The following is a 19,812-nucleotide window of genomic DNA, read 5'->3' on the forward strand; positions in this document are numbered from 1 at the left end:
CCTTATGTTAGGGAATATTTATTTTTCGTACACACTTTATTAAGCTTGCTTAGGTTATATTTTAATGGTTAGGATGAGGACACGTGGCATAATCCTTCAATTACATGTGTCATTCACACCCACCTTTGGGTAGTTGAATGTCACACCCTTTTTTGGATTGATTTGCCACCTTCCATAACCATTTGTTTGTCTTTACTTGAGTTGGCATTACGATGTATTTGGCATTTACCAAGTATGTAAAACTCCCTCCTATTTTGGGCGATTGGGAGTTATTATTTCTCTTGGTTTTATATGCCTATATTTTGTTATATAAACAGCCCTCACCTCTCCCTGTGCTAAGTTCACTAGTTTAGTTGATTATGAATGCTAGTTCAGTGCTAAGGGAGTGTTGATTTTTCTTCATCTCTGGATTCAGTCTCGCTTTCCTTGAGTCATTTTGATCTTGAATAGCTTCATAGCTAAATCTAACACTCGTTGATGGGAATTTTCGATGAGTACTCATGAGTTAGGTGATTACTTGCCAATATTTGAATTATGATCACAAATGTTGGAGTTATCGTTGTTATGACATCATATTTTAATAATTATCAAGAAAGATGAAACAAAGGTAGCATTCTTGATGGTTTGACAGGGTTAGTGTTTGTGAGATTTGTCATAGCTATTAGCTTTCAGTTTTGAAAATGAGACCCTAGTGTTGACAAGTGTTAGTTTCTAGCATTTTAAAGGAAGATTGAACAATAACTCTTTAAGTATCATTCTTTGCAGGTTTTTAAGGACAATTTCTTGTATGTCTATGGATGGTTTCTTTAAGTTTTGTGCCTATGGTTTGATCATACCCATGCTAAGGATTTAGTCACCATTTGCAGTGGTGATGAAACCTTAGGCAATATTTTTTTTTAGTTTGTTGATTGGAACAAACAATTGGGATTTCAGATTTGAGGGTTTGGAACTTTGACATATCATTGCTCTAAGGGTACATCGATGTTGGATTGGTGAAGTTGTTGGCAAGATGGATCCATGATGATTAGGGTTTTGGGATTTGTTAGAGAACCCACCATGTTTGAAAATAAGGAGCCACATCAAAATCATAGTGGACTTTTGTGCATTGACTAGTTATTTTAATTTTTTGGCAGTTGTCGTTTCCAAAAGTTTTATTTTCGAGTAGAGTTGAAGGCTACTTTTTAGTTTGCTTTGGTTGTTATTTTTTTTTTGTAATACTAGTTTTCTCTAAAATAATTTTTCTTTCTTGCTTTGCAGTGGCTTTAAGTGTTTGAGCTTTAAACAATGATTTTTGGGATAAAATATTGATCTAAGGCCCAAGAATTGGGCATCTTGTAATCTTATAAATAAGTGCTTTGAGAACATCGACCCTTAATGATAATCATCCCCATGATTATGCTGCAGAAATTTTTATTGATTTGTTACTATTGTGATTGCATTATTGTAGTTATGCTTTCATTAATTGAGTTGAAATTGAAGAGTTGCGTAAGTTTGCATTAAGGTTGTTTGTTCATCTAAGTACTAGCTTTGTATATGGCTTAGCTTTTGAGTTTACAGAATTGCTTGTTATCCTATGTTGAATTTGTTTCAATCTTGTTTGCATTGAATTATTGCTCCCTGCATTAGCCAGCAGGAAGGTGTTGTAATTTGTGTGTTAAGACAGTTTGCTTTCATTCATAATCATAAAATCTTACTTGTGAGACCAGAGCTGTTAGCAGTTTTTTGCTCCTGAGGCAAAAAGATAGGTGAATAGTCAGTAACTTGATATATGCAAAACTCCCTGAAGAGAAATCTTGTATAATGTTGATAACGGTATATTTTGACTATATCTTAGCATCTAGGGTAGTTTTAGATCTTAGTTAACTACCCTATATAATTTGAAGAATGATTTTACGAAACATACTGTTCTGGCTTGACTTGTCTTGAAAGGGAGAAACTAAAATGCTAACAAAAATACTACCAAATTTCTTATATGGGTATTCTCATGTTGTTGGACTTGAAACCACAATAGATTAAAACCAACTGTGTTTTGAGTGGTATCTAAAAAGCTTAAGTTTTAATAATGTTCAATGTAATGCCCCCTACTAAGTTTAGGCCTGTTCTAACCATAATTAATCTATTTCCATATACTTATGACTTAAACTAGATTGATTAGGAAACAATTCCATCTTAACATGAACCAAATCTAATATTATCTGTCTGATTAAGACATTATGTATATATAGATATATGTATTTGTATATATATATATAATCTTATTGATATTATATATATATATATTATCCTTATTATGATTTGAACATATAAATAAACAAGTTAATGAAATATATTATATTATAAATCATTTATATATTTATTAGTTACTTATTTATTGATTACCTATTATATGATTTATTATATATTACTGCAGAGCAGCTCTTATAAAATATCATAATAATTATAATCATTCTATTATTTCCTATAATTATATTATTATTAAGTTCTGCATAAGAACATTATCGTGCTTCATATATTAAGCATACATATTCAGCACATCCCCATGCAATACCACCTAGAACAAAGATGCTACTGCCTGTAACTTAATAACAGTTCTGAGCTGACCCAATCCATGGTGATTTACTGAAGAGGACTGATGTTGTGTTCTCTGATTGAATGCTGATTCCTTGATAATTCATGCTGACTTTTTGGTTCTATATTTGTTGCTGAGTGATGCCGATATTCTCTATAAATGTTCTTATTATATTTAACATCTTAGAGGATTATATATATTATTTAACATTTTGATGTTTAATATCTGTATTGTTTATGTTGTTATATATATATATATATATATATTCAATACATATTAATATCTACACTCCTTATATTTAATATCTACATTCATTAGATTCAATGTCCATATTCATTATATTTAATATCTGAAAAAGTAGGCATCTTTAATATCTGTAATATGTTGTCTAACATCTACAGTAATTATTAATACCTTTCTTAAATTCAATATGACTAATTATGTTCCTGATGTCCACAGACTATTCCATATTAATTCCTTAAGAATGCTACCAAAGTTAGAATGATAAAGTGGAGTGTTTATATCGTATTGAATTTCTGATGTTGTTACAGTACGTGGCAGTTTAGATACATCATACCTTGAGGGATGCACTACGTACTATTGCTTGCCTTTGACTTTTCTTACCTCTGTGATTTCCTCCAGCTTTTTCCTCCTTTTCCCCACGATGCCTTCCACAAAAGATTTGCTTGGTATTTAATTCTACCTTTGCCCAATGATGGGCTGTTGGGATCGGACGTGTCTTTTGGCAATGGTTTCCCTTTATTGATACGTTGTGTCCTTGTGTTTCCAAACACAACGCTATGCATCACTAAATACTAATCGGGCTATTTTTCCTTTGTTATGGTAGTATTACTTAATCCGTTTAAGGATGTGTGTAAGGTCATTGAATATTTGCTGATAATAATTGCTTAATTGTTATTACAATTAATCAGTTAATTAAGTAATGGTTAAATAATTAAATAATAAACGTTACGACGATGTATTGCAATTAATCAATTAATTAATAATAATATCAAATTAACATTTATGAATTAATAATAAAATATTAACTAATTAATTAATAATAATTGTTGTATTTATTTCATATTCAAATTAAATAATAAATTAATAAACATCCATTAATTAATAATAATTTAATTGCTATATTTAGGATATATATAACGATCAAGGAGGGGACATGACATTCAAGTTCATGAAAATGAAAAATCCTATTGTATTTCTTGTTTTTAACACAAGATTCATACAAATGACGCTGGCCTGTTCATTACATATTGTTCCATGAGTGTTAATTCAAAATGAATATTTATATAAATATGTTTTCCACTTTTTATATTCACATCCCCCTGTCATTTACCATCCAAACCACAACATTTGAAAAACCCTATTTTTTGTTAGTATGAATGATCCCATCCTACAATTTATATGTTATACCATGAATACACAGTCATCTCTGGCACTGAAAGCTTAGAGACATGAAATATATATTTTTTAAAATCATTTTTTGTTATGTACAACTGTTATTCTAAACTGAGACCCAGAATACAAGAATACAATATGCTAATATGAATTTGTTTACACAGGGACTTGTTGAGTTATCTGAAACATCTGAAAAATTGGATAAGATGGTGGAGGCGTGCGAGTCAATTATTGAAATAGCCAAGTCAACAGATGATAACTCACGCCTGACAGATTATTTATGCAGGCTTGGAAGGGCATATGCCAAATCTAATGATTATGAAAAAGCATCTCAGACATGGAGCACTCTCTTGGGTATTGTGTCAGTATCAGAAACTCAGAGATTTGAAGCACTTTGTGGTCTTGCAGATGCTCAGGCTGTAATAATGGGAAAGTCGAGTCCAGAGCCTAACATAAATCTCTCACAAAAAGAGCAGCCTGCCTGTTCATTATCTGAGATAGATACAAGCAGGCCTGTTCCTTTGCTAGGTTCTATTGCTCCAGAAGATAATTCATTCTCTGTGAAAGATAAACACCATTTTTATGGTACAGTTGAAGCATTATTGAAGGAAATCATTAACATATCTCCCCAATCACATAGATATCAAGATATGTTTCTAAAACTTCTGCTTGATCGCATGCGAGAAGCTCAATCTTCAGGAGGTGCTTTCTTTGGTTCTCTGTTTTTTGTTGTTAGTAAACTTCTAAATAGGTTTACTTTCTTTAAATGCATAATGTTTGTATAAAGAAGTGTCATGTTTTACATTATGACAAGTGTGATCTATTCAGTGTAATTTTACATGCAGTTTAGAAAAGGGCTCAGTTATCACTTCATGCAGGACAGAGATACAAGAAGGCACAATTGCAAGTCATGCAGCATTCTATGGCTATGCTATCCTACTTTTTTTCAGAAACAGCACTGGGATTAGCATTTACTATGTGTGTGGAAGATGATACTGATCAGATTTTTGGAGCTATGGGAATGGAAAAATCAGTTGCTTGGGAAGGACGGATTCTGTGGTTGGGAAAACGTTTTGCTCATATCTATCCACAACATGGCAGATCTCTTGTAGCCATTGCTTATGCTATGCATTGCAGATCTGGGTACAGGTATCTGCTATCTCTTTTTCTTTACATATTTGAAGTATGCTTAAATTTTGACACATCTCTTGTTGAAGATATGCATCTTATTACTTAAAAGATCATGATGATTACATCAACTTGGCAAAAAATATTCTGAAATTCCTAGAAAAGAAGACAACCAAGAAACACATTCTTTTACCAAAGTCTATTTGAATTTGGGTATTATTTTATTGAAAAGCTTTTCTTGCTAATCCATGTCATTAGAAAACAAAAGAGTTATGTGCAGTTGTTTCATTTCTACATTCTCGGTGACATAATAATTATGGTGTTATTGTGGGAATAGTGGTGGAATTTCACCAACACTGGATGGTGAAGTGATACTATATTTAGAATAGAAATTCTCCAGTTATTTTGCCAACATGAATTTTTATGATGATTCAACTAATTGACTATGCTTGCTGTTGTCTTGGTATTTTAGTTAAGAAATTAGTAAATTGACTAGCAGACAAATTTTCTTAACAGCTAAAACTATTATAGCTGTAATATCCTAAAACTGATTCTTTTTTAATTTTTACAAATTTATGATGAAAATGCATTAACTCACACTTAATGATCACCAAGATCCTGATGTAGTAAGGTGAGAGCATACAGTGATTGGGACGCTAACTATACTGGCAGCAAGCTCCACATCTCTTCAAAGAAGGAAAACACGGAAATGGAATAGGTTAATTATGTCTTGGAGGCATAGACTTTCAGACATAAAAATAAATTTATTCTAAACTTGTAGAGCAACTTCCAGTTTAATTAAGTGTGAAAATTGAAATTTCATAAAATAACTCTAACTATAACAGCAACAATCTTACTCAAATTATTTGTATCAGCAAGTATGTCAATGTACTAACGAGCAATATGAAGAAACAACAATACCAAATTGTACGATTAAATGTAGAAGATTTATACCAGCTGGTGATAATAATAATAAATCAGTTTATACTTCTGAATGGCTGTTTCAGAATGATACTAACCCTCTTTGCTGGTACAACCACTTGAACATTGCAAATATCCACTAGACAACCTTGTATGGCTCAGATTTTGGACTGTACAGCACATCAAAGAAACACTACAAAAACAGTGATTCATGCTTAAAATGTTACAGCTACTAAGGAAGACTGTACGATTGACATTTGGACTGAAATATCTATCCCAAATATGCTGCAACTTCCCCTTAATATCAAACACCTCACGATATGATGTATGGCCTGCTGTAGGAACACACGAAGCTGCAAATGGTATGACTTGCTTAAGGTATGGCTCCTCTTCACAAAAACTGTTGATATGATTTGCAAGTAAACAGATATTGCTTTCTTTTTGTAACCACTTGAGCAAGTACTCACAATTCCTTATCATATGTACACTACTTTTAAATTTCCCCCAGAAGAATTCTATATAATAATTTACTGACCTACCTACTTGCAATAGTATAGCCTCTGGAGCATAATTGCTTGCATCAATCTCAGCTGGAAATTGGGTAGTAACAGAATGTGTCCATTGCTTATTTTATGCTTCAATCCAATAAATTCATTTTGCTGGTTTTTTATTTCAAGTAAAGAGCTTATACTTTTTCTGATGGAATGCAAAGTTGCTGCCATTCCAGAGAATGATCTTAATCGATCATTTGACAGCCACCATGAAGCTCCTTTTTCCAGATCCATTGGAGTCTTGGGCCACTTCAAAATGCCTTCCACTTTTTCAAAATCAATTCTCGATGCTCCATTTCCAACCAGTTGTCCTATATAGAATAAAGTGATTGTTGTGCATTTTTAGATTTCTATTTATTAAATCCTAGCTTATTCTCCTTATAAAGTCAAAAACTCACAAAACTTGTCTAATATGCATTAGATTCTTGCTAGAAGTTTTACTAAAATCCATTATATCATCCAAGTAAACAATTACACAGAAAGCTAGAAATGGCCTCAAAATCTGTAAGAACTTTGCTGGTTCCAACTTCTCTGAAATGCTAATTCTGATTTGTTTTTGTATTTTTCAATAGTTTTGGATAATTTAAGGTAAAAAAATAGGAAGTTTGCCAGACAAGAAATGCACATAAAACTGAATTGAAATGAAATTGAGAGCAATTGCAACTGCATTATGAATAGAATAACTGCTACAAATAATTCTAATGCTAATTGCATACCCGTAGGTCCTCAGCTTATTTTAAATAAAGAATTCTGGAGTTTGCCAGCCAAAACTGGGAAATTGACCAAAATGAGTGTACAAATCCAGAATATGAATTCTCTAGGCCAGAAAAGAGATGAAACCTCCTGATAATGCTAGACGTTGGGAATGGAGCAACTAAACTGCAAATTAGGTAGGCGTTCCAGCCTCCCACACAAAATGCCCTCTTTCTGGACCCCACGTGCCAAGTCTGATTGGTACGGCCAGCAAAGGAGAAATGTATGACTGCTTATTGCATTGAAATATGCTGCTAATTGGGGGCGTCTAACTTGAATTTGCCCTTTCTTTATTGAAAATTCTGCAATATCTGAATAAAAGAATCTCTGTTGAAGCACAATAAGACTCTTGAATGAAGCCTTCACAATTGCAATAATTCAGCTGATCTTTCACAACCTCACAATCGCAGATCCACAAAGAATTTTCCTTCTCCAATGGCCAAACCTTTGAAACCTTTGTCGAAGAATTTCACAAAGCAAAATAACAAGCAATGTCAAATAATCAATAATAGAGTTTGAATTGCCTTCTTTTTCCTTATAACCCCAAAATGGCATGATTTCCAAAAAGGTACACCCAAGTTGCTTTTTAAATACATTAAATGTATTTTAGTCACTTTCATAGTTTTAAAATGTATTTGGGCGAACTTTTATTTAAGTGATTATAAAAGTCACTTTATAATATTTAAGTGGCTTATAATTTTTAATAAAGTCACTTTATGATCCATATAAGTTAATTAAATAACTTAACCACTAAAATATTAATATCTCCCTCAATATTTAGTCTTTTGACATGTCGTCAGAAGTTGGGGTCAACACTCAATAACCCCCATGTGTCCAGGTGCCTTGACTAAAAATATCACAACTGCCATGTTGCTCAACTAAGCCCATACATTGACTGCAAAGGCCCTGGAATTGAAACCAAGATTGAACTGAAGAAGTGGAATTGTCATTGAGACTCTCTATCCAAAATGTTAGCCTACAAGAGTCCAAAATAATAGGCTAACCCATCACTCACTGAAACTGATTAGAGTGGGGACATTACAGTCCGCCCTCCCTGAATTTGCAGTGTCCTCAAGCAAACTCAATGCTGGATGCTGTAAAATGCTCTCACTTTCCCAAGTAGCATCCTCTATTGGCAGATCTCTCTACTTAACCAAAATTTCCTTGATGACCTGCCTCCGAAGATGATGCTCTCTAGTCTCTATGACGGCCTCAGATACTAAAATCAACTTCCCCTCATCATCCAAGGGTGGTAAGTTTGAAGAAGGAGCTATATGTTGTCCCAATGCCTTCTTGAGGCGAGAAACATGGAACACATTATGAACCTTACTATCTGTTGGTAAAGCTAACTAATAAGCCACCACGCCAACTTGCCTGATAATCTTGAATGCCCCATAATAACATGGCTTGAGTTTCTCTGAGCCCTTCTTCCTAAGAGAGGTTTGTCTATAGGGTTGAAGCATCAAATACACCATATCCCCAATCTCAAAAGATCGCTCAACCCTCCTCTGATCAGCATATTGCTTTTGCTGATTTTGAGCCTTCTGAATGTTCTCACGAAGCTCTCTCATGATATCCTGGTTCTCCTGTAACAGGTCCCCAACACTCGGTACTCTGCAATTGCTCATCAATAAATCTAGAAAACTAGGAGCATCATAGCCATACAAAGCTCTGAAAGGTGTCATTTGGATAGTCATGTGGTGAGTGGAATTATAACAATACTCACAAAGATGCAACCACTTTACCCAAGCCTTCTGCTGTCCAGAAATGTAGTTCTGCAAGTATCCCTCCACCCATTTATTGACAATCTCAGTCTGCCCATCAGTCTGAGGGTGGTAATTGGTACTCAGAGTGAGCTCTGTCCCGCATAGCCTGAATAACTCTTGCCAGAAATTACCCATGAACCCATTGTCTCTATCATTGACAATGCTCTGAGGTATCTCGTGCAATTTGTATGCCTCACGAAAGAAAAGATCTGCCACCTATGCAGCTGAATAAGTAGTCGTGATCTGGAAGAAATGTGCATATTTAGTCAACCAATCAACTATCACATGAATGCTATCTCTCCCTTGAGCTTTCGGCAAGCCCGTAATAAAGTCCATAGACACACATTCCCATTTCCTCTTAGGAATAAAAAGTGGTTGAAGCAACCCAGCAGGGTAAGTATGCTCCTGCTTGTTTTGCTGACAAACAGAGCACTCCCTGACATACTGAAGAACATTAGATTTGAGACCCTTCCAAGTAAATCTCTCTCGTACTTGCCTATAGGTCTTAAAGTATTCGAGATGACCAGCCCGTTGATGTGTTTTTCATGCACACGCAAACACAGAATAAAATACCTAAAAGTATCTTATCATCTCTTGAACAAAGCTTCTCAAATGCTGAATATTGGCTTAAGGATCACTTGAGACAACTTTAAGGTTCTTGTATGTTAGGTCTTGACTTGTGGATAAGCACAGTTGGTTGATGTGATTGCTGGTATCACAAGGGGACTTACGTTGAATTGTCGAATGCTTGAATCGCTGGAACTTGATCATCTGATGTTGCGATTTTGTGATGCTTTGTTTTATCCTAAACTAGCTTGAGTTTGAAAAAATGGCAAAAGGTGAAGGGTTGAGAAAGCCTATTCTAAGGTCTAGAATGTAAGAAGATGGATGAATGATTAGATGGAATCCTACCGAGCGAGGTCTCACCATCAGACTGAACAATTTGACACAAGCTTAGTGCAAAGGACGTTTCAAAGATAATCAAATCATTACCATCAAACGTTGATCACCATTCAAGTTAATGTATGAACAATGGACGTATACCAATTTGAAGTTAAGCTCATATCACTCCAGTTGACCACACAAGGCACACTTACAATCAGCAAGAGGCTAGTGGTATGGACTAAACGGATTCCACACAAATGTATTCAACAAATTCTTCCATTCAATCTAATCAACATGAAAGTAAATTGAGAAGTAAAGATCATGGAAGTTGTTAAAGTAACAAATCAAACTCACCATAACTTCAATGAAATCAATTGTCCTTTACAACAAGGCTGTGACAACAATTGTAATGTCCCCTACTAGGTTTAGACATGTTTTAACCATAATCAATCTATTTCAATATACTTATGACTCAAACTAAATATATTAGGAGACATTTCCCCTTAACATGAATCCAATCAGTGATATTCCATTGCTAAATCAATTAACTATTAATAAATAAATGGTTCATCTATCATACATCCATAATTCTTATGAGCTCTTTCTGATTTACTGTCTAATATCGTTATTTGTCTAATTAAGACATTATATATATATGTATATGTATATGTATATGTATATGTATATAACCTTATTAATATTACAACATTACTCTCTCCCTCTCTCTCTCTATATATATTAATAATATAACCAATTATGAATGTATTTGTTAATTACATTTTAGATACTTTATTGATACTACCACTGCTTTAAACATTGGTTTTTACTATATTTAGGTGCTGGTAAAAGGGCAGACAGATCTGACGCATAGCAGATCTGGTTTGCCACTGTTATGGAATTAAGTATTACTGTTATACAATATTGCAGTCTTGGTTATATTGTTATCAAATTCTATATACAAACATTATCGGGCTACATATATGAAGCTTACCTATTAAACACATACCCTATGTGTTGGTTAAAAATTTTGTACACTTAGGGAAATATACAAAATTGTGGTTTCAACCACAGTGTGTGAGTAAAACTCTCCTAATTAAGGGAAGGCTCCCCCTATCTAACTACACCTTTAAAAATAAAATAGGATGCGACAACAATCTTTCTTCTTTTTTCAAGAAAGACAATATCCTTTTCTCTTCACAGAAAAGTGATAGCAATTTGATATAAAACATCAGTAACAACTTTCGAAATGAAATGAGAGAAAGGAAATGAAGTTTCCTGAAAGCTCAAAGACTTCCGTCACTTCCTTCGGGACGGGACAACAATATCAAGCTCAAAGACTTAATTATGTGAAGTCCTATCTACCCTTTTCTATACTAATTTAATCAAGAACAAAGATTCACAACTATTTCTCACTATGGGAAGTAGTATAAGCTCAAAGACTCACAACTATTTCTCACAAAATCTACTTCTAAATTCTCTTATGAACAAGTGAAAGCACAAAGACTTTCAACTTCTCTCAACAAAATATTTACTTTAATCTATATTAACCTCAAATACTTGCAGCACCAAAGACTGCAAATCAGATTTGATTAAGTTCTCAAAGAAACACTTACAAGAAATGTATTTTGGAACACAAACTCAAGAATGTAGCACAAAGACTCAAAGTTTGAGTAATTTTTGTTGCTAGGAATAATCATTATGTTATGTTATCATATTATGTTTATGTTGTCGTCGGTAATAACGAGTTACAACGGTCAATTAGTTAGTCGTCCCGAAGGGTAGTTGGACGCGACGGTTGGTCGCACCCCTTCGGGTATTATGTATTGTATACCGTTCCTTCGTAGTGGCATCATCATAATAGTTGTATCAGATGTAATGTGATAGCACTTGATGTACATGGACTGTTGAATTAATATAGAGACTGATTATTTAATATATTTTCATTATGTTCTGTGCATTTACTTTCTGCATTTAATCGTTCACCCGAGAGGGCAAACATTTAGCGCCGTTGCCTAGACGTACTCGGGAACGGAAGACGCGGATGGCGCACGGACACGATGGGCCTACCCGTTGGTGAGGTAAACCCAGAGGCCGACGACGCGCAAACAAAACTTTACACAGGAGAGGACACCGCAACGAGAGAATTCTCAATTCTGCTCCAGGTAGCCATCTAGACCTAAGTCCGACGAGAGGCGACAGAGGCGGAAATCCCACCAAGTGCCTTGTGGACAGCGTTGGAGGTGAGTCCGGTGGTAAATCGGTTGATGAACCATCTTCCCCGGTTGCTTGCATAGGCATCGCTGGAACAACAAGTTCGCCTGAAGGAGATTGCCCAGGAAGAGCGACGCCAACAAATTCTTCAACAGTTCGAAGAAAATAGCCGATGGGAAGCGGAACGGGATGGCGCCAGGCCAGGAGGGAATTGAACCTTAAACTTTTTATATTCAAATAAAAGTGTCATTGACACGAGTTGTATCTCACGAAATGAATTAATAAACACGTGGTTTGGTTTATGCATTGTGAATTATGGAAATGTACGACACTTAATGCCCAACCTATTGAATAAAGATAGAAATAAAAAAGCAGAAACGGACGAGTGGGAGGCCGCGCAAAGGGCCTTGATTCTGGAACAGCAAGTGGAACGTAGACGGATGCTGAGGCAACTTGCCAAAGGACGACTTGCCGAAGGGTGGCCCGAAGGGAACCACGGAGGTGTCACGAAGGGTGCAGAGGCTGACGGAAATTTCTACGCGTCGCCAGAACACCGTAGGGCGTGGAGCCACGAAGAGTTTCTGGAGGAAACGAGGTTACGGCGGAATCTAGTTGAGGAGACTTGGGATCAGTTTAGAAACTTATCCCTTACACCACGGAGTGAGGATCACCAAGGAGAGCCAGGAGTGGGTGCGGGTGACAACGGAGGGGAGGACAACCGTACTGTTGCAAGTGCCACACACAGCAGGCAAACCACCGTACCTCCAGTCACCCACGCAGGACACACCACCGGCGCTGGAGGGAGCGGTGCACAGACGCAGCCACAACCACCTCCAGGAAGACTACCCCCATCGATGGCGGGCAAACAGAAGTTGCCTAAATTCAATGGAGATGGCAACGATGACCCCGTACAACACTGTCGTACGTGTGAGACAATATGGTCAGCCAACGGGGTAGTTGACAAAGCGGATTGGGTGGTGCAGTTCCTTGCCACCCTGAGAGGAGTAGCCATTGATTGGTACTCTGATGTGGATAAAACAAAGGTGGGAACATGAGACGACCTACAGAAAGCTTTTGAGGAGTTTCGACTCCTTCGAGATGATAATGAGATTGTGGCGGAGATATTAAGCACAAAGCAGGGAAAGCATGAAACAGTGCGAACATACAGCCGACGGTTAAAGGAGTTACTGGGGAAGATGGAGAACCAGTCGGCTGACGGACTAAAGAAGAGATGGTTCGTGGAAGGGTTGCGGTCATCCTTGCGGAGGAAGATGAAAATTGTATCGCCCACTTCATACGATGACGCATACAACCGCGCGATGGATTTGGAAAGTGAAGACAAAACATCGCAGAAGAAAAAGAACAAGTCCTTTGGAGAAGAGGAGTCCTCAGGAGAAAGCATTAGTGACGAATCATCAAGTAAGAAGGTGCAAGCTCTTCAAAAGGATATGCACCGTATGTTGAAGGAATTTAAGAACATGAAAGGAAGCACGAGCAAAAATGAAGACGTGTGGTGCACTGATTGTAAGGAAGGTGGTCACACAAAGGGCATCTGCCCGAAGAGGGCATTTTGCGAAATTTGCCAGATGTTGGGACACGTCGTCAAAGAATGCCCCTACAACATGAAAACAAAAGGGAACCAGGTATTCTTCGCCCAAGAGCAACCCTCACGGTCAGCAGGCTCCACCCAGCCGCAAGCTGACGCCACTACCTCATCTAGTGGTTATGGAGGAAACCGAAGGGGAGGGAGAAGCAACAACAACAACAACAACAACAATCGGAGCAGAGTGCAGTATGATGCTAAGGGGCGGCCAATAATTCAATGTCGGGCCTGCAACCTATGGGGGCACTTCGCTTGGGAGTGCCAGAATACTGAAACCCCTCAGAGCCTGTGTAGATGGTGTGGCCCCGGTGATCACGATGATACACACTGCCCTAAGCAGGGGGTGAATCTGCTCAATATTGAAAAGAGGGGCGAAGACAAAGAAGTGCTGGCAATCACTCGCGCGCAGGCGAAGAAGGCAACCTATCCCGATCCCCGCACAGAGAAGGAGAGACTACGGGAGGCGAAGGCCGATATTGAACGTGAGATGACGGCCGAACGACGAGACAACGAGGTGGCGAGTACATCATCCCGTACGAAAGCTGAAAATAACATCATTGGGCAAGTACTGCAGATGGAAGTACCTATAAGGGTAAAGGACCTTCTAGAAACAATGCCACAGTTAAGAACCGCCATTTTTAGTTCCATACAAACCACTGCGCAGGCACCTTTGCGTGCCACACGGGTAGAAGTTCCGGTCAGCCCTTCGGTTGACCCAATGTTGTTGGCCTTAAATAGTGGTTAGCATCCTGCTGTAGTAGTGATGGGAATTCTCGGGGCTATCCTCAAGGACACCATCATGGACGGAGGTTCGGGGGTGAATGTACTACCAGAGGATACGTGGAAGAAGCTGGGGAAGCCAACACTATGGCCACCCACGTTCAACTTGGTAGGTGTAGACCAGCACGACATCAAGCCACTCGGCACCCTGAGGGCCCAGCCGGTCACCATCGGCACGCAACCCTTCATACTAGATTTTGTGGTAATCCCACTCAAGAAGAAGGGGTACGACGCCATCTTAGGCAGAGGGTAGTTGGTTATAGCAAAGGTGAACCACGACTGGGAAAAGAACACCCTTTCTATGGAGAAAGGGGGGCGGAAGTACACCATTGATCTAAGGACCCAGGTCGTCGGCGAGGAACTGGTACCATCTTCGGAATCAGAGGGTGAAGGAGAAGGCAACCTGAGGAACGAAGGACGAGGCTGCAGGGAGCCCAACGACGAAGGGATTCTCAAACCAGGAGAGTGCTCCGAGGATGAGACGGGGTCATTAAACGGGCTCTTCCATTGGCAGATGGAGGATTATGAAATGTTCCAGAGCTACAGGCTCGAAGTAGAGGAACCAGAGCAAGTAACAGAGGAGGTGTACCTGCCAGAATACATAGAATATTGGAAGGGAGACACTCCAAACCTCGGTGACGTAGATAATTCGAAGATCAATTGTGTCAGCAACGATTGGAACCCTGTGTGGAAGGCCGCAGCTTTCAAAATCTTTATTATTCTTCTTCTTCTTATGTACGAGAAGGAGACCGTGGTCCTTGTAGAATCTGTGATTCTAGGTCTTTGGATGGCCATTGAAAATAGACTTGGCACCAACGGGTCCAAATTGAAACCCTACCACGCGAAGCGCACAGGGGACCCGAGAGGCCGGAAGGACACCCGAGAGGATGGAAGGGGACTCGAGAGGCCGGGTAGGCGACTTGAGAGGCACGGGACCAACGCAGGAGACTCTTGGCGGACGAAAACCAGAAAGGATGAAGGGCGATCCTAGAGACAGGGGACCCGAGCCGAAGACTCTCTAGACAACTAAATTAGCAAAAAAAAAAAAAAGTCTACAACCGTACGGGTCTGTACGATAGTTGACCGTACGACTGGAACCAAAAAAAAAAAAAGAGAGAGAGAAAGCCACGGTGGAGCCACCGTGCAGCGGCAACACTGGCGGTGAGACCACCGTGCGGTGGCAACACCGGCGGTGAGACCACCGTGCGGTGGCAACACCGTCGGTGTGACCACCGACGGTGGAACCATTGTGCGGTGGGACCACCGATGGTGGAACCATTGCAAGGTGGCAACATCGGCGGTGGAACCATCGTGCGGTGGGACCACTGACGGTGGAACCATTGTGCGGTGGCAACATCGACGGTGGACCATCGTGTGGTGGAACCACCGTACCACCGCCGGTGTTGCAACATCGACGGTGGACCATCGTACCACCACCGGTGGCAACATCGACGGTGGACCATCGTGTGGTGGAACCACCGTACGGTGGCAACACCGACGGTGGACCACCGTGCGGTGGAAACCACCATTGCCGCAAGGAATAAAGGCGCGGAGAAAACGCAAACAAACACGCAGCCCCCGCACAAACAAACATAGCCGTACGGTGGAGGGATATTGACCGCACGGGAAGTTGTCCGTACGCTGGAGGTGTGTCTGTACGGTAAGGAGGTTGTTGACCGTACGGGGAGGTTGTATGGCTGGGGTGCCATCGGGGACATTACAGAGGAAAAAAAACAAAACAAAAAACGACGACGACCAGATTGAAAAATCATTTGATGGAGTCTGGAGCCAGGACATTGAAAATTTAGAGTGGAGAAGAAGGGTGTTTGCATCTTAAAATATCACAGAAAATGATGTGCGCCATGGACTTTCGTGTGGTTTTGAAGGTAGTAAATTGGTGTTGGCGGCGGGGGCGCTGCCCCCGGACCTCGCGAGGGGCACTGCCCCTCAACCTTGCTGGGGCGCTGCCCAGACCCCGCGGGTGCACTGCCCCTTGACCCTGCTGGGGGCACTGCCCCAGACCCCCAGTTTATTTTTGAGCTAAAGTACACTTGTTGGAGTTGGGCGAAGGGCATTAGAGAGGTTACAGTAAGTGTTGTGGTTGTCCGTACTGTGAGAAGAAAGCCTGAAGCTAAGCATTGGTGAGGGAAGGCGTTGCGGGTCCGCGCAATTGTATGACACTAGAGTTTTTCAGTCTAGTTATTAGCCTTTGGGGAGTGTGATGGAGGATTTGAGGCGTCTCCTAGCCTTTGGGCCAGCGAGTTGTGGCCACCTCCAGGCAGGAATGGTACGCTTTGAGGAACTTGGAGTATGTCTCGACTGGAGGTGAGGTTGCTGTGGTGGATGCACAGAGGGCTCGGGAGGAGTTGACCACCAGGTTGGAGGCAGTAGTAGCATGAGACTCAGCTCAGCGTACCAAGGTGTTGGATGCCGAGAGGGTAGCGCGGGTGGCTATCGAAGACAAATTGGCTAGGGAGACAGTATCATTTGAGTAGCAGTTAGTGGAGGCTGAGACTGAAAAGCGTGTTTTGCAGACAAGTTTGGTTTAGGCATAGGAGGTCTGTGATGTCAAAGGAAGCAATAATGGTGAAATCCGCACTTGAGCATCGGATGGTAGCAGAAAAGGGTTTTCAGGCGCAGACGCAGCAAGTGTATAAGTTCCAGGCTCGACTGGCGTCAGTAGTTCTTGCCATTCATCTCTATTTTGTCTGAAGTCGTCCGGAGTCGACTTCTTTTCTTGGGGGGATGATGTTGCCGGGAATAATCATTATGTTATGTTATCATATTATGTTTATGTTGTCGTCGGTAATAATGAGTTATGGCGGTCAATTAGTTAGTCGTCCCGAAGGGTAGTTGGACGCGACGGTTGGTCACACCCCTTTGGGTATTATATATTGTATACCGTTCCTTCGTAGTGGCATCATCATAATAGTTGTATCAGATGTAATGTGATAGCACTTGATGTACATGGACTGTTGAATTAATACAAAGACTGATTATTTAATATATTTCCATTATGTTCTGTGCATTTATTTTCTGCATTTAATTGTTCACCCGAGAGGGCAAACAATTTTCTTCTATTCCTTTCAATCCTTCAATTTACACATAAAAGCTCAAAGACTTCTTTGCTGCAAATTTGGCAGAGTTTTTGTTTGCTTTCTAAAAGATAAAAATTACAATAGATCCCCTCAAGAATTTATAGGAGGGGAGTCATGAGAAAAAGGTGGGAGGATCCTAACTAACTTGAGAAATTCTCTCAACCACCAAGACTTATTCAATAACTAACTTTGACTTATTCCAACTACAGTCCTAATTGAAAACAACTTGTAGTTGCCTTACATGTAATTACAAAAGTGCAAGTAAAGACTTGACTTGCAAAAAGGTTTTTACATGTAACTTGTCAAAAGAAAAACTACAACTAAGAAATTACAATTTTGGAAAAATACAACTAAGAAATTACATTCTGTTTTGGAAAAATAGAATGTGAAGACATGAATCCTTCGAACTTCTGGATGATCATTTGCAGCTCATCAGGATCCGGTTCATTGTTATTTTTGGCCACGATCATGGTTTTCACGATAACATCGCTGCAACAAAGGATTGTGGCATTATTTCTCTCAAAGGAAGACTGTATTTCTAGCAGGTAACCTTGACAAGTCACTAAGGCTTGAATGGATACTGCTGAAAATGGTTCTCTTTTCCACTCTTGACAGATCTTTAGCTATAGATCAGAAAGAACCTTTCCTTCTATCAACAATTCTCCATCATGACCCATGATGGTGCAAGAGGCTTTCTGACAATGAGAGACCATATCCTGAAAAACTTCCATTCGCAGCCTCATAGCATCATCAATGTCTTCAATAAGTGACTTAAGAACAAGGGCTTTGTTCTCTAGGAGTTCCTGATATTCCAAGTACACAACTCTTGAAGGAATTACCTGACGTTCTAGAAGAATACTTAACTTTTGCTGAGGAATTTTAAGCCAAATAGTCAAGCTGTCTTCTATCTTTTCCAAGTTCCGTTTGAAAGTATCGGAAACTTGGTTCAATTGTTCTTCAATGGTTTTCAACTTAGCCATCATTTGGAAAACCTCCTTCAAGACTTGTGCAGATAGATTATTAAGCTGATCAACCCAAGATTCTAGTGCTTGTACCTTTTGAGCAGCTCTCTCAACTCCCTGGATTGATTCTTGGGAACCCGAAGAACTTGTGGGATTACTCCCTTCAACAACAGGTTTTGTAATTTTAAGAACAACTGCCACAAGTTGCCGGTTTTCTTCTTCTAGCTTATCTTTCTTTGCTAGAAGTTCATCATACCGCTGCACTAGTGAGGCTACAGAATACTGGGCATCATGTTTTACCACCTCATGCGTTTGCTTGCCCAATTCCACCCTTGTGATCTTGTAATCAGCAGCTGACATCTCTTCAAGTGGCTTGTCTGCTAAAGGTTCAACAATTTCAGCTACCTTCATCTTATTGCTATCAACAATTACTCTGGAGATAGTCTTGGCCTTTTTTGCAACCTTGGGTCTAGACTGTCTCAGTTGCTGGTAATCAAAAGCATCAGGTGAGATTTCTTGCTTTTTCCTTTTTGGAGTAAAAAAACTAAGCCATGGAGGTAAAGCCATCAACACTCCTTCAGTAGCAGCTGTAGGCAAAGGAGAAGCAGTTTCTGTTTGAATAACCGTGGTCATCTTGGGAGGAGTATCTGTTTGGATGGCGACCACGGTTTGTTCAATAACCAATGGGCATGAAGATTGCCTCATAAATTCTTCAAAACCAGAAGTGGAGGTATCAATTTCCGATAGCTGGATACATGCAGGAGTATCTTCAGAAACTTCCAACACACTCTCTTGTTGATGATCAGGAGGTAGCTCGTATGCTGAAATAGGAACAACATTCTGAGGAGATTCGTCCACCATTAAGTCAGGAGGAGAAAGGTGCATCTCAATGGAAACTGAGGAAGGGATCTCATGAGGTGAATCCGAAGATGGAAACTTAGGAGCATCATCAGATTGCTGCCCTTCTTCTGGATTATCAATATCAATCACCTGAACATGGAAACGTGACTTTTCCTTCCCACGAACTGTCGCCTCCTCAGGAGGAAGCACTACTACCCGACTATCTCGCAATTTGATCCTTGTGCCCGAAGATGATGCACCTTCCTTGTTGTCAACCTGAATCTCAGACTTACGTCCAAGAGGCCCAGTAGAATCATCTTCCTTTCCAA

The 19,812-nt window shown here is 39.5% G+C and overlaps 1 protein-coding gene across 4 annotated transcripts in view; it reads left to right on the forward strand.

Annotated features, from left to right (window-relative positions):
• LOC131063948 (tetratricopeptide repeat protein SKI3) overlaps positions 1-19,812 on the forward strand; it is a 167,273-nt gene that overhangs the window by 17,087 nt on the left and 130,374 nt on the right. For 3 of the 4 annotated variants that reach the window (XR_009111186.2, XM_057997943.2, XM_057997941.2), the window contains exons 2-3: positions 4,150-4,687; positions 4,864-5,134. Coding sequence is in view for 3 of the 4 variants with exons in the window: in XM_057997943.2 (XP_057853926.2) it covers positions 4,150-4,687; positions 4,864-5,134 (809 nt within the window). In the remaining variant the exon portion in view is untranslated. Of the gene's footprint in view, positions 1-4,149; positions 4,688-4,835; positions 5,135-19,812 lie in introns of those variants that run through there. The other variant, XM_057997944.2, reaches the window with a different exon arrangement.

The sequence above is a fragment of the Cryptomeria japonica genome, chromosome 11 (assembly GCF_030272615.1).
Source record: "Cryptomeria japonica chromosome 11, Sugi_1.0, whole genome shotgun sequence".
NCBI classification, from domain to species: Eukaryota; Viridiplantae; Streptophyta; class Pinopsida; order Cupressales; family Cupressaceae; genus Cryptomeria; species Cryptomeria japonica.